This window comes from Anoplopoma fimbria, chromosome 17, assembly GCF_027596085.1.
Source record: "Anoplopoma fimbria isolate UVic2021 breed Golden Eagle Sablefish chromosome 17, Afim_UVic_2022, whole genome shotgun sequence".
Taxonomy (NCBI): Eukaryota; Metazoa; Chordata; class Actinopteri; order Perciformes; family Anoplopomatidae; genus Anoplopoma; species Anoplopoma fimbria.
In genome coordinates, this window is record NC_072465.1 from 24,911,713 (window position 1) to 24,926,880 (window position 15,168).

Consider the following 15,168-nt stretch of genomic DNA (forward strand, 5'->3'; position numbering starts at 1 on the left):
AGAGCTGTCCTTCTCAAAAGATATTCTTAGTCGAACTAGGGCTGCACGATTATTGCCAAAATGATTATCACGATTATTTGGATCAATATTGATATCACGATTATTTACCACGATTATTCATTGATTTTAGTGATACATTTTTTTATTGAACATTCACGGAAACTTGAATACATAACATAACACAATACATAACATAAACTTGAATACATAAACTTGAATACATAACATAAACATAACACCAACTTAAAACAACAGGGCAAAGATTCTACAATGTTTAAATTGTAAACGATTTATGTTGAATTTGTAAAATAGGTTATTATTCACGTGACCTCCTAGAAGCGAAAAAAAAAAAAATCTAAACAATTAAATGCAGGACTATGCAGAAAGGGCACTGCCTTAGAGTTTACAGGTTTTTGGCAAGAAACACCAGCCTGTCAACATTTTCTGGCTTGAGGGATGAGCGAAGGCAGGTCACCACATTTCCCCCAGTGCTAAAAACCCTCTCTGAAGGGGAACTTGTAGCCGGGATGCACAAGTGCTTCGCGCCGCCGCCGATGTACTCACGCAGTCGCAGACCGCAGGTGTACAGGGAGCGCTTGGTTTGCAGCGGAGGTAGAGCGTATACTGCATGGGCGGGGCTCGTTTCTTTTTTCGTTTTCCTTTTTTTGTGGAAGCATTATTTAAAAAAATATCGCGAGAACACAACATGTCACCGTGGGAAGCCAATATCGTCATCGCGATAAAAATTCGATATATTGTGCAGCCCTAAGTCGAACATTGATACGATTTGTCGACTGATCGATTAGCTGATTTAATCAATATATTGTTTAAACTGAGTTTTTTCACAAATAATTCCATATGAAATATCCTTACTATTTGATAAAATTATAATATAATATGTTAGAAACCAGTTTAATACACATTCCTGATAGTTGAAACAAACTCAACACAATAATCATGCTGCTGTCCAGATGCAGCAGAGTCTTTTGACACGTGCCTTGTAGTCAGTGTGAGTAACAGGTTGAGCTCAGTTTCCCACACTGACTCCTGTATGGTCTGGTCAGTGAACCACAAAGGCACTTCTGTGACAGATGCTGGCTGTGTGTTGTTATGGAAACGGAGCCTGACATCACCAACCATCTGGAGGGAAAGAACACCATTGGTTGATTCTGACCGTTTGTAATATTTGAAATGATGGTCGAAAATCTATCATAAAGTTTCACAAAATGTAATTGTCATGTTGTATTATTACCCTCCAATCTTATTTATACATTTTGAACCTCCATAAATAATCATGTCTCTTTATTGACCATTAACTGGATCAAACCTCCAGCTCTAGACTTGAAGGTGGGATGTTTTGTGGGCAGCTGTTTCCTGAAGTGTGCCAAATCCCTTTGGAGAATTCCTCGTCTGGTGGTGGGATGAAAGTCATTCACACTCAACTCTTTCCTCCAGAGCTTTCCCACACTCCGTCTATTAGCAGTAAAGAGGCTGGTGCTCCTCTACTAATGGATCCTTTGAGGATCCTGTGCACGCAGTGTGTGACGCCAGGAGAAGAGGGTGTGGCCCTCCTCAAGAAAATTATTTCTCGTTAAAGTGAATAACTGGAACATTACATCAAGTTCAACTATAGAAGACAATATCTTAAGAATTTGCTGTCCGATTGTGGGAGGTTGAAAAACTTAAACAGCAATTTGCCTAACATTTCTGAAAGAAACCAGAAAGTTGAACTAATGTGAGGAAGTCAACTGTGTCACGACCGGTTTAAAGATTTTTGAAATTTAAATAGAGATACATGTGCGAAAAGTATCAGCAGACATGAAATTTTACACTGAAATGTGCGGCACAAGTAAAGTTAAAAAAAAATTGTGGGGTAATAATAAAGAGCAAGAAAGAACCAAAGTTGTGAATGTTTCCAACTTTCAAGCCAATTAACCAACTTTCTAAAAAGGTGTTTATACTGATTCATATCAGAAGAACAGTTAAAAGCAAAGTTGTTATTTAAAATAAGTCCCAGTTTTAAGAGCCAGAGTGTCTTTTAATCTCTGTCCCTTCAGGGCAAAGGTCTGGATCTATTGTCCCACAGGACTCTGTGAGTGAGTTTCCTCTGGTTTCCCACACTCTGTCCTTTCACTGGAGGGACAATAGAAGTGTGTCTTATTACCCATCACATCGTATACAATGACTGACCTCTTAAAAGATGATAAGGTTAACTTTAAAGTTTTTACATTTCAACACCTCACACTTACGATTTTAAGAAAATAAAGTACATTTCAATGACAACAAAATTGTCTTGAAATGTACTTTTTTCTCATTTGTTTTGATGAATTGACTTACTCCATATAGAGTGATGTATTATTGTTGGAATGCTGATTAAGCATTCCAACAATTGTTCTTCTAAGCTTTCTTTTCTTCTTCTTCTTCTTCTTCTTCTTCTTCTTCTTCTTCTTCTTCTTCTTCTTCTTCTTCTTCTTCTTCTATTTCTTCCGTACGTTTTTTGGCAGCTAACTAGTTCTGCATACTTTCAGCTACAGAAACCGTTCAACTATCAAATTATTCAGCTCTTTCAGGACATTCATGCAATGACTTTTCTCATTTCTACCTCTTGTGATTTTTTAAAAAATATTAAGCAATATTCATATTTTTCATAAAATGGTTCCCTATGGGGAAAATCCTCTTATCTTCTCAAACTTCTTCAACTTTGAAAGCTTGGTGCTTCCCTTTTAACAAAATCAAGTACATTTCAATGAAAACAAAAGTGTCTTCGAAATGTACTTTTTTCTCATTTGGTTTGATGAATTGACTTACTCCATATTGAGTGATGTACTATGGATTTTCCTTCTTCATCAATAATCCTAATTGAACCACATTCCTATACATAGTTTAATGATAAACAGGTATGTTATGGATGAACAATTACTGTATATTCTGAACCTTATCTTAGTTTGTCATTCAAAGATATGTTCGATGATGGAGACCTCTATCAGTTATGATGAAATGAATGAAACACGACATGAGAAGAGAACATTTTCAGTTAGAGGTGTTTGTTTATTCAACAACAGACGACGAGCAACATGAAGTATGAAAGCTCCAACTAGAGGTGATGATGCATCACAACAACAACTTGTAGATTTCTACAAGACACACTGTACTCAGAGAGAGTAGAGGAACAACTGTCTTCATAAAAGACAAACCATTTATAATATTTGAGTACACAGTACTCACTGTCTTTAAAAAATACTTTTTCTAAATGGATTTAAACATTTGCACTTAGTGAACAAAACAAATAGTAAAAAGTGACCTTACAACAGATCACATTGTTCTTGGTAAACAATAAATTCAATTGAATTACAAAATTTTAAATTACATTGTCACTGGAAAACTGTGACAGTGTGACATTAAACAAATCTTTTACAATAAAAGGAAAACTCTATTTATCCGAAAACAGATGATTTTTCAATAATCACATAATGTGAGGAAAATTCCATCATGACAAAAGGTCCATGAAAAGGACAATTTACATTTTACATCAAAATGATCAATGGAAATCAATAGGTTACAAATATAACCAATGGGATAATATTGTACCAACACATGACATGTCGTAAAGAATAAAAGTATCACAGGAAAATTGTAACATCAAGCAAATCTTTTAGAATAAAAGGATAAACATTTGGATCTAACAACAGATCAGTTTGGAGTAATCAGAGAGATTAAAGTCCTTTAACACGTGTCAAGAAAAGAGTTAAAGTTTCTGATCAAAATGATCAATGACAATTAAAAGATACCTATGGTATCCATATCTTTTACCACTCCACCAATACGTGAAATACAGTAAGGTATCATAATAATTGCTGATGCAATCAGATTTGGTTCATGCAACATGCATGACAAGATGTTCTCTTTCTTAACTTGAAAGATAAAGTTGTTGTCATTTCCTCAGGAAATGTCATCTTCCACAAAGAAAACAGAAACAAAAAACAACCTTCTGTACAAACAGAAGAACGATTCAAAATATTTCAAAATTCAGAAGAAATCACTTCCAGTAATCTTTGACCAATGTGGTCGTCTCAGTTTGTCTGGTAGTAGCTCCAGTCTGTAGGTGTCTACCACGGCCTCCAGAGGGCGCTGTTGACTGGACTCTTCTCTTTGGTGATGCTGGTCTGGACTGTGGAGCTCAGAGGAGAGAAGTCAGCCTCTCTCAGGTTCTTATCAGAGGAAGACTGCAGCTTGTTGAAGTGGTTCAGCAGTCTTCTCTGGGACTGTGTCTTCACCTGCTCCTTGGACAGGAAGTGTGTCACCTCTTGGACACATCTGGAGTAGCCCTGACCAACAGCTGCTGAGTCCACAGCTTGATTCTGCTGCTGCAGTCGTCTCAAGACACAAACTGTCATCTCCAGGATGTCTGCTTTCTCCAGCTTGGAGTCTGGCTCCTGTTTGAGGAACTTTGGACCCAGGAGAGACTTGAGCTGCTCAATGCTGCTGTTGATTCGATCTCTGCGTAACTTCTCCACCAAAGGCTTTCTGAGCTGCAAAAAGAAAAACAAAGTCATTAATAATCTTATTCTGGAGTTTAGTGTTAGCATGAAGAAAGACAACTTCTCATTGACAACATTTAAATCTTCTTGAATCTTCAATTTACCTTGTGGGTCAGAGTCAGATGCTCCTGAGAATTGGTCGTTGCTGCAGTGATTGTAGGAGCCATGTCTGGATCTCTGTGCTGTAGAGGTCTCTGTAGAGAGAATCTGATCTCTGCTGGCTTCCTCCCTCCTATTTATAGTCCCTCATCTCCATATGAATGCGTGGGTCTTGGTCTAGTTGGTGTTTCCCACAGTCTCAACCAATCAGAGAGCTTGGTGAGACAATGAGGGATGCCACACTCCGAATGGTTTTATTGATGTGGGGGAAATGGTTAGATCTCAGGGGAACAGGTGGAGGACTGGGGGGGTGATGGAGAGAGACTCTCAGAGCTCTGTGTGAATCTGGGAAAGTGGTGACCCTGTAGAGAGAGCAGATCTGCTGCCTGATGCTGGGATCAATGACTTTGACTGAGCACACGCTCATCATCCCGTCAGACACGTGGGAGAATAACATCCATGGTGAAATATATGAATTAGATTACTTTGTGAAAGAAACATGTAAAACACAAGCAGATATTTTATGTCTTCAGTGCTTATAATGATTCAAACATTAAATAGTGGGTAAAATCCTTGTCTTGTTTAAAGCTCTCCTACTCCAAAGAATTTCTAGTCGATCAATGATACAGTTTGTCGACTAATTGATCAGTTGATTTAATCATAAGATCTTTTAAGCTGAGTTTTCTCAAGAATAATTACACATAAACACCCCTTTGTATTGTTGATGTGCTCTTGAATATCTTGGAAATTAGTTATTAAGCATGAAAATGCTTTTAAAGAATCCAACAAATCTGCAAAATAATCTTAATCGATTAAGACCAGAATGAGAAAGACTTCTCGATTTTAAGACTAAGAGGTTGCAGACATAGTCTGGTTTGAAATTAGTGAGATGATCCATTTTGTATTTAAACTTCATCCATTTCTCTTGAATGTTGCTGCATCAAAGATGCACCATTTTGTGAAATGATAATATAATATGTTAGAAACCAGTTTGATACACATTCCTGCTAGTTGAAACAAACTCAACACAATAATCATGCTGCTGTCCAGATGCAGCAGAGTCTTTTGACACGTGCCTTGTAGTCAGTGTGAGTAACAAGTTGAGCTCAGTTTCCCACACTGACTCCTGTATGGTCTGGTCAGTGAACCACAAAGGCACTTCTGTGACAGATGCTGGCTGTGTGTTGTTTTATTATTGACCATTTACTGGATCAAACCTCCAGCTCTAGACTTGAAGGTGGGATGTTTTGTGGGCAGCTGTTTCCTGAAGTGTGCCAAATCCCTTTGGAGAATTCCTCGTCTGCTGGTGGGATGAAAGTCATTCACACTTAACTCTTTCCTCCAGAGCTTTCCCACACTCCGTCTATTAGCAGTAAAGAGGCATGTGCTCCTCTACTAATGGATCCTTTGAGGATCCTGTGCACGCAGTGTGTGACGCCAAGAGAAGAGGGTGTGGCCCTCCTCAAAAAAATGATTTCTCGTTAAAGTGAATAACTGGAACATTACATCAAGTTCAACTACAGAAGGCAATATCTTAAGAATTTGCTGTCTGAATGTTGGAGGTTGAAAAACCTAAACAGCAATGTGCCTCAAATTTCTGAAAGAAAAGAGAAAGTTGAACTAATATGAGGAAGTCAACCTTGTCTTGACCAGTTTTTTGTTTTTTGTTTTTTTAATTAAATAGAGATACAGACGCGAAAAGTAATAGCAGATATGAAATTTGACATTGAAATATGCGTCACCATTAAATTAATAAAATAGTAGCGGAATAATAATGAAGAGAAAAAATAACATAGGTTGTGAATGTTTCCAACATTCAAACCAATTAACCAAATTTATAGGTTCATTAACTTAAACTATTGGACAGAAACCCTTTAAAACACTATACTAAAAGTATTGTCCTTGTTTTAATGAAATGTCAACATTCTAAAAAGGTGTTTATACTGATTCATATCAGAAGAACAATTAAAAGCAAAGTTGTTATTTAAAACAAGTCCCAGTTTTAAGAGCCAGAGTCTCTTTTAATCTCTGTCCCTTCAGGGCAAAGGTCTGGATCTATTGTCCCACAGGACTCTGTGAGTGAGTTTCCTCTGGTTTCCCACACTCTGTCCTTTCACTGGAGGGACAATAGAAGTGTGTCTTATTACCCATCACATCGTATACAATGACTGACCTCTTAAAAGATGTATAAGGTTAACTTTAAAGTTTTTACATTTCAACACCTCACACTTACAATTTTAAGAAAATAAAGTACATTTCAATGAAAACTAAACTGCCTTCGAAATTAGCTTTTCTAGTTTGGTTTGATGAATTGACTTACTCCATATAGAGTGATGTACCATTGATAATCCCTCTACATCAATAAGCCTAATTGAACAACATTCCTATACATAGTTTAATGATAAACAGGTATGTTATGGATGAACAATTACTGTATGTTCTGAACCTTATCATGATTTGTCATTCAAAGATATGATTGATGATGGAGACCTCTATCAGTTATGATGAAATGAATAAACCACGACATGAGAAGAGACAATTTTCAGTTAGAGGTGTTTGTTTATTCAACAACAGACAACGAGCAACATGAAGTATGAAAGCTCCAACTAGAGGTGATGATACATCACAACAACAACTTGTAGATTTCTACAAGACACACTGTACTCAGAGAGAGTAGAGGAACAACTGTCTTCATAAAAGACAAACCATTGATAATATTAGAGTACACAGTACTCACAGTCTTTAAAAAATACCTTCCCCAATGTTTTTAACACATTGTTCTTGGTAAACACTAAATTCAATTGAATTACAAAAATGTAAAATAACTGTCACTGGAAAACTGTGACTGTGACGTTGAACAAACCTTTTACAATAAAAGGAAAACTCTATTGATCCTAAAACAGATGATTTTTCAATAATCACATAATGTGAGGAAATGTCCATCATGACAAAAGGTCCATAAAAAGGACAATTTACATTTTTGATCAAAATTATCAAAAATGTCGTGAAGAATAAAAGTATCACAGGTAAATTGTAACATTAAGCAAATCTTTTAGATAAAAAAGGATAAACATTTGGATCTAACAACAGATCAGTTTGGAGTAATCAGAGAGATTAAAGTCCTTTAACATGTGTCAAAAAGAAGAGTTAAAGTTTCTGATCAAAATGATCAATAACAATCAAAAGATACCAATGGTATCCATATCTTTTACCATTCCACCAATACATGAAGTAGAGTAAGACATCATAATAATTGCTGATGCAATCAAATTTGGTTCATGCAACATGCATGACAAGATGTTCTCTTTCTTAACTTGAAAGTTGTTGTCATTTCCTCAGGAAATGTCATCTTCCACAAAGAAAATAGAAACAAAAAACATCCTTCTGTACAAACAGAAGAACAATTGATAACATTTCAGAATTCAGAAGAAATCACTTCCAGTAATCTTTGACCAATGTGGTCGTCTCAGTTTGTCTGGTAGTTGCTCCAGTCTGAAGGTGTCTACCACGGCCTCCAGGGGGCGCTGTTGACTGGACTCTTCTCTTTGGTGATGCTGGTCTGGACTGTGGAGCTCAGAGGAGAGAAGTCAGCCTCTCTCAGGTTCTTATCAGAGGAAGACTGCAGCTTTTTGAAGTGGTTCAGCAGTCTTCTCTGCTGTTGATGCTGCTGCTGCAGTCGTGTCAGGACACAAACTGTCATCTCCAGGATGTCTGCTTTCTCCAGCTTGGAGTCTGGTTCCTGTTTGAGGAACTCTGGACCCAGGAGAGACTTGAGATGCTCAATGCTGCTGTTGATTCGATCTCTGCGTAACTTCTCCACCAGAGGCTTTCTGAGCTGCAGATAGAAGAACAAAGTCATTAATAATCTTATTCTGGAGTTTAGTGTTAGCATGAAGAAAGACAACTTCTATTGACAACATTTAAATCTTCTTGAATCTTCAATTTACCTTGTGGGTCAGAGTCAGATGCTCCTGAGAATTGGTCGTTGCTGCAGTGATTGTAGGAGCCATGTCTGGATCTCTGTGCTGTAGAGGTCTCTGTAGAGAGAATCTGATCTCTGCTGGCTTCATCCCTCCTATTTATAGTCCCTCATCTCCATATGAATGTGTGGGTCTTGGTCTAGTTGGTGTTTCCCACAGTCTCAACCAATCAGAGAGCTTGGTGAGACAATGAGGGATGCCACACTCCGAATGGTTTTATTGATGTGGGGGAAATGGTTAGATCTCAAGGGAACAGGTGGAGGACTGGGGGGGTGATGGAGAGAGACTCTCAGAGCTCTGTGTGAATCTGGGAAAGTGGTGACCCTGTAGAGAGAGCAGATCTGCTGCCTGATGCTGGGATCAATGACTTTGACGGAGCACACGCTCATCATCCCGTCAGAAACGTGGGAGATTGAGAACTAATTCCATCTTGGTTACAATCTCTTGTAAGACTAACATTTAACTAAACTAAATAATCAGTGAAAATAGATATGTGTCTCTAAGTAGTATATCTGTGCCAAAACATAAAATGCCATAGTATCTTTTTCTTCATAATTTAAGATTAAACCTTTCTTTATTACGATTTGACTTTTCTCGAAAACTTAGAAAGTTGGTGTCAGTTTCCCACACTGACTTCTTGAATGCTGTGGTCAATGAACAACAAAAGGACGTTGAATGGAGCCTTTGTGACTGATGCTGGACGTGTGTTGTAGTAGGAAAAGAGCCTGACATCACCAACCATCTGGAGGTAAAGAACACCATTGGTTGACTCTGACCATTTGTAATATTTGAAATTATGGTTGAATATCTATCATTAAGGATCACAAAATGAATTGGTACTGTCATATTTTCAGTGTCCAATCATATTTATACCTTTTGAACTTCCATAAATAATCATACCTTTATTATTGACAATTAACTAGATCAAACCTCCAGCTCTAGACATGAAGGTGGGAGGTTTTGTGGGCAGCTGTTTCCTGAAGTGTGCCAAATCCCTTAGGAGAATTTCTTGTCTGCTGGTGGGATGAAAGTCATTCACACTCAACTCTTTCCTCCAGAGCTTTCCCACACTCCGTCTATTAGCAGTAAAGAGGCATGTGCTCCTCTACTAATGGATCCTTTGAGGATCCTGTGCACGCAGTGTGTGACGCCAAGAGAAGAGGGTGTGGCCCTCCTCAAAAAATTATTTGTCATTGAAATGAATAACTGGAACATGACATCAAGTTCAACTATAGAAGGCAATATCTTAAGAATTTGCTGTCTGAATGTTGAAGGTTGAAAAATATAAACGATATAGCGATTTGCCTCAAATTTCTGAAAGAAACGAGAAAGTTGAACTAATGTGAGGAAGTCAACCGCGTCACGACCGGTTTAATGTTTTTTTTTACAAAATTAAATAGAGATACAAATGCAAAAAGTATCAGCAGACATGAAATTTTACACTGAAGTGTGCGGAACAATTAAATTAAAATAATAGTAGCGGAATAATAATAAAGAGAAAAAAAACATAGGTTGTGAATGTTTCCAACGTTCAAACCAATTAACCACATGTTTAGGTTAATTAACTTAAACTATCGGACAGAAACCCTTTAAAACACTATACTAAAAGTATTGTCCTTGTCTTAATAAAATGTAACATTCTGAAAATGTGTTTATACTGATTCATATCAAAAGAACAGTTAAGAGCAAAGTTGTTATTTAAAACAAGTCCCAGTTTTAAGAGCCAGAGTCTCTTTTAATCTCTGTCCCTTCAGGGCAAAGGTCTGGATCTATTGTCCCACAGGACTCTGTGAGTGAGTTTCCTCTGGTTTCCCACACTCTGTCCTTTCACTGGAGGAACAATAGAAGTGTGTCTTATTACCCATCACATCGTATACAATGACTGACCTCTTAAAAGATGTATAAAGTTAACTTTAAAGTTTTTACATTTCAACACCTCACACTTACGATTTTAAGAAAATCAAGTACATTTCAATGACAACAAAATTGTCTCGAAATGTACTTTTTTCTCATTTGGTTTGATGAATTGACTTACTCCATATAGAGTGATGTACTATTGATTTTCCTTCTTCATCAATAATCCTAATCGAACAACATTCCTATACATAGTTTAATGATAAACAATTATATTATGGATGAACAATTACTGTATGTCCTGAACCTTATCTTGGTTTGTCATTCAAAGATATGATCGATCATGGAGACCTCTATCAGTTATGATGAAATGAATAAAACACGACATGAGAAGAGAAGATTTTCAGTTAGAGGTGTTTGTTTATTCAACAACAGACAACGAGCAACATGAAGTATGAAAGCTCCAACTAGAGGTGATGATACATCACAACAACAACTTGTAGATTTCTACAAGACACACTGTACTCAGAGAGAGTAGAGGAACAACTGTCTTCATAAAAGACAAACCATTTATAATATTTGAGTACACAGTACTCACTGTCTTTAAAAAATACTTTTTCTAAATGGATTTAAACATTTGCACTTAGTGAACAAAACAAATAGTAAAAAGTGACCTTACAACAGGTCACATTGTTTTCAGTAAACACTATATTCAATTGAATTACAAAATGTAAAATTACATTGTCACTGGAAAACTGTGACAGTGTGACGTTAAACAAACCTTTTACAAAAAAAGGAAAACTCTATTGATCCTAAAACAGATGATTTTTCAATAATCACATAATGTGTGTAAAATTCCATCATGACAAAAGGTCCATAAAAAGGACAATTTACATTTTTGATCAAAATGATCAATGTTAATCAAGAGGTAACACAATCACCAATGGATAATATTGTACCAACACATGACATGTCGTAAAGACTAAAAGTATCACAGGTAAATTGTGACATTAAGCAAATCTTTTAGATAAAAAAGGATAAACATTTTGATCTAACAACAGATCAGTTTGGAGTAATCAGAGAGATTAAAGTCCTTTAACACGTGTCAAAAAGAAGAGTTAAAGTTTCTGATCAAAATGATCAATAACAATCAAATGATACCAATGATATCCATATATTTTACCACTCCATCATTAAACTATGTTTAGTGATGTATAATAATAATTGCTGATGCAATCAGATTTGGTTCATGCAACATGCATGATAAGATGTTCTCTTTCTTAACTTGAAAGATAAAGTTGTTGTCATTTCCTCAGGAAATGTCATCTTCCACAAAGAAAATAGAAACAAAAAACATCCTTCTGTACAAACAGAAGAACAATTGATAACATTTCAGAATTCAGAAGAATTCACTTCCAGTAATCTTTGACCAATGTGGTCGTCTCAGTTTGTCTGGTTGTAGCTCCAGTCTGTAGGTGTCTACCACGGCCTCCAGGGGTCACTGCTGACTGGACTCTTCTCTTTGGTGATGCTGGTCTGGACTGTGGAGCTCAGAGGAGAGAAGTCAGCCTCTCTCAGGTTCTTATCAGAGGAAGACTGCAGCTTGTTGAAGTGGTTCAGCAGTCTTCTCTGCTGTTGATGCTGCTGCTGCAGTCGTGTCAGGACACAAACTGTCATCTCCAGGATGTCTGCTTTCTCCAGCTTGGAGTCTGGTTCCTGTTTGAGGAACTCTGGACCCAGGAGAGACTTGAGATGCTCAATGCTGCTGTTGATTCGATCTCTGCGTAACTTCTCCACCAGAGGCTTTCTGAGCTGCAGATAGAAGAACAAAGTCATTAATAATCTTATTCTGGAGTTTAGTGTTAGCATGAAGAAAGACAACTTCTCATTGGCAACATTTAAATCTTCTTGAATCTTCAATTTACCTTGTGGGTCAGAGTCAGATGCTCCTGAGAATTGGTCGTTGCTGCAGTGATTGTAGGAGCCATGTCTGGATCTCTGTGCTGTAGAGGTCTCTGTAGAGAGAATCTGATCTCTGCTGGCTTCATCCCTCCTATTTATAGTCCCTCATCTCCATATGAATGTGTGGGTCTTGGTCTAGTTGGTGTTTCCCACAGTCTAAACCAATCAGAGAGCTTGGTGAGACAATGAGGGATGCCACACTCCGAATGGTTTTATTGATGTGGGGGAAATGGTTAGATCTCAGGGGAACAGGTGGGGGACTGGGGGGGTGATGGAGAGAGACTCTCAGAGCTCTGTGTGAATCTGGGAAAGTGGTGACCCTGTAGAGAGAGCAGATCTGCTGCCTGATGCTGGGATCAATGACTTTGACTGAGCACACGCTGGGAGATTGAGAACTAATTCCATCTTGGTTACAATCTCTTGTATGACTAACATTTAACTAAACTAAATAATCAGTGAAAATAGATATTTGTCTCTAAGTAGTATATCTGTGCCAAAACATAAAATGCCATAGTATCTTTTTCTTCATAATTTAAGATTAAACTTTTCTTTATTACGATTTGACTTTTCTCGAAAACTTAGAAAGTTGGTGTCAGTTTCCCACACTGACTTCTTGAATGCTGTGGTCAATGAACAACAAAAGGACGTTGAATGGAGCCTTTGTGACTGATGCTGGACGTGTGTTGTAGTAGGAAAAGAGCCTGACATCACCAACCATCTGGAGGTAAAGAACACCATTGGTTGACTCTGACCATTTGTAATATTTGAAATTATGGTTGAATATCTATCATTAAGGATCACAAAATGAATTGGTACTGTCATATTTTCAGTGTCCAATCATATTTATACCTTTTGAACCTCCATAAATAATCATGCCTCTTTATTGACCATTAACTGGATCAAACCTCCAGCTCTAGACATGAAGGTGGGAGGTTTTGGGGGGGCAGCTGTTTCCTGAAGTGTGCCAAATCCCTTTGGAGAATTCCTCGTCTGGTGGTGGGATGAAAGTCATTCACACTCAACTCTTTCCTCCAGAGCTTTCCCACACTCCGTCTATGAGCAGTAAAGAGGCATGTGCTCCTCTACTAATGGATCCTTTGAGGATCCTGTGCATGCAGTGTGTGACACCAAGGTGGGGGTACATGGCCCCCCTCAAAAATGATTCATTTTTTAAGTGAAAAGCTGGTAAATAACAATAAGTTCAACTACAAAAGACAATATCTGAAGAGTTTGTGGTGTGATTGGTGGAGGTTGAAAGACTTAAACAGGAATTTGCCTTAAATTTCTGAAAGATACATGAAAGTTGAACTAATGTGAGGAAGTCAACTGTGTCATGACCGGTTTTAAGATTTTTAAAATTTAAATAGAGATACAAAAGCAAAAAATAATAGCAGACATGTTATTCTACACTGAAATATGCGGAAAAAGTAAAGTTTCAAAAAAGGTTGCGGAGTTATAATAAAGGGCATGAAAGAACATAGGTTTGGAATGTTTCCAACATTCAAACCAATTAACCAAATTTAAGGTCAATTTACTTAAACTATCGGACAGAAACCTTTAGAAACATCATAGTAAAAGTATCGTCTTTGTTTTAATGAAATGTCAACATTCTAAAAAGGTGTTTATACTGATTCATATCAGAAGAACAGTTAAGAGCAAAGTTGTTATTTAAAACAAGTCCCAGTTTTAAGAGCCAGAGTCTCTTTTAATCTCTGTCCCTTCAGGGCAAAGGTCTGGATCTATTGTCCCACAGGACTCTGTGAGTGAGTTTCCTCTGGTTTCCCACACTCTGTCCTTTCACTGGAGGGACAATAGAAGTGTGTCTTATTACCCATCACATCGTATACAATGACTGACCTCTTAAAAGATGTATAAAGTTAACTTTAAAGTTTTTACATTTCAACACCTCACACTTACGATTTTAAGAACAACAACAAAATTGTCTCGAAATGTACTTTTTTCTCATTTGGTTTGATGAATTGACTTATTCCATATAGAGTGATGTACTATTGTTGGAATGCTGATTAAGCATTCCAACAATTGTTCTTCTAAGCTTTAATCTTCTTCCTCTTCTTCTTCTTCTTCCTCTTATATTTCTTCCGTACGTTTTTTGGCAGCTAACTAGTTCTGCATACTTTCAGCTACAGAAACCGTTCAATTATCAAATTATTCAGCTCTTTCAGGACATTCCTGCAATGACTTTTCTCATTTCTACCTCTTATGATTTTTTAAATATTAAGCAATATTCATATTTTTCATATAATGGTTCCCTATGGGGAAAATCCTCTAATCTTCTCAAACTTCTTCAACTTTGAAAGCTTTCTGTTTCCCCATACCTTCAGCTAGAGACACCATTTAAACTCTCAAAAGTTCACAAAACCTTGAAATATGAAGGTATGATTGAACATTTTAATATCTTGTACAGTTTTTTGAATAATCACACTTATGTTTTATGCTTTTTTCAGACCTTTTCTGAGTTCATAATGGGTGTGTATTGCATAGCTTAGAGCGCTCGATGTCATCGACAGAGTGGAAGGAGCTCCGGAATCTTGTGAAAAAAATATTTTAAAGTTGCCAGAATCCCCACAATTTCCACTCTTCTGGCATCATTTCTGGTCAGAATGTAGATAAACTTGTCCTTGTCACACCCATAACACTGTGGAATCCAACAGATTTACACATTTGGTCACAGCAGCCTGAAAGAGAGAGAAAGTCCAGCTATCTACTCCATAGAG

General features: G+C 37.2%; 3 protein-coding genes across 3 annotated transcripts; all 3 read right to left on the reverse strand.

The window, feature by feature from the left end:
- Window positions 1–4,106: 4,106 nt before the first annotated feature.
- Window positions 4,107–4,756, reverse strand: LOC129106276 (transcription factor HES-5-like). Its single transcript, XM_054617658.1, has 2 exons — window positions 4,643–4,756; window positions 4,107–4,529 (listed from the first exon to the last, which is right to left on the reverse strand). The coding sequence occupies exons 1-2, from the start codon at window positions 4,703–4,705 to the stop codon at window positions 4,107–4,109; spliced, it is 486 nt and encodes a 161-aa protein (XP_054473633.1). The 5' UTR covers window positions 4,706–4,756.
- A 3,383-nt stretch (window positions 4,757–8,139) lies between these two features.
- On the reverse strand, window positions 8,140–8,707 carry LOC129106359 (protein hairy-like). Its single transcript, XM_054617748.1, has 2 exons — window positions 8,585–8,707; window positions 8,140–8,472 (listed from the first exon to the last, which is right to left on the reverse strand). Exons 1-2 carry the CDS (start codon window positions 8,705–8,707, stop codon window positions 8,140–8,142), a joined length of 456 nt encoding a protein of 151 aa, XP_054473723.1.
- A 3,243-nt stretch (window positions 8,708–11,950) lies between these two features.
- LOC129106362 (enhancer of split mbeta protein-like) lies at window positions 11,951–12,519 on the reverse strand. The gene is made up of 2 exons (XM_054617750.1): window positions 12,397–12,519; window positions 11,951–12,283 (listed from the first exon to the last, which is right to left on the reverse strand). Exons 1-2 carry the CDS (start codon window positions 12,517–12,519, stop codon window positions 11,951–11,953), a joined length of 456 nt encoding a protein of 151 aa, XP_054473725.1.
- Between the last annotated feature and the right edge of the window lie 2,649 nt (window positions 12,520–15,168).

Excerpts from the sequence above, each read along its gene's own strand:
- LOC129106359 (XM_054617748.1), bottom strand. The coding sequence starts at position 8,707 with ATGAAGCCAGCAGAGATCAGATTCTCTCTACAGAGACCTCTACAGCAC. Across the intron at positions 8,473-8,584 it reads ATCTGACTCTGACCCACAAG|CTCAGAAAGCCTCTGGTGGA; the intron begins GTAAATTGAAGA and ends TTCTATCTGCAG.
- LOC129106362 (XM_054617750.1), bottom strand. The coding sequence starts at position 12,519 with ATGAAGCCAGCAGAGATCAGATTCTCTCTACAGAGACCTCTACAGCAC. Across the intron at positions 12,284-12,396 it reads ATCTGACTCTGACCCACAAG|CTCAGAAAGCCTCTGGTGGA; the intron begins GTAAATTGAAGA and ends TTCTATCTGCAG.
- LOC129106276 (XM_054617658.1), bottom strand. The coding sequence starts at position 4,705 with ATGGCTCCTACAATCACTGCAGCAACGACCAATTCTCAGGAGCATCTG. Across the intron at positions 4,530-4,642 it reads ATCTGACTCTGACCCACAAG|CTCAGAAAGCCTTTGGTGGA; the intron begins GTAAATTGAAGA and ends TTCTTTTTGCAG.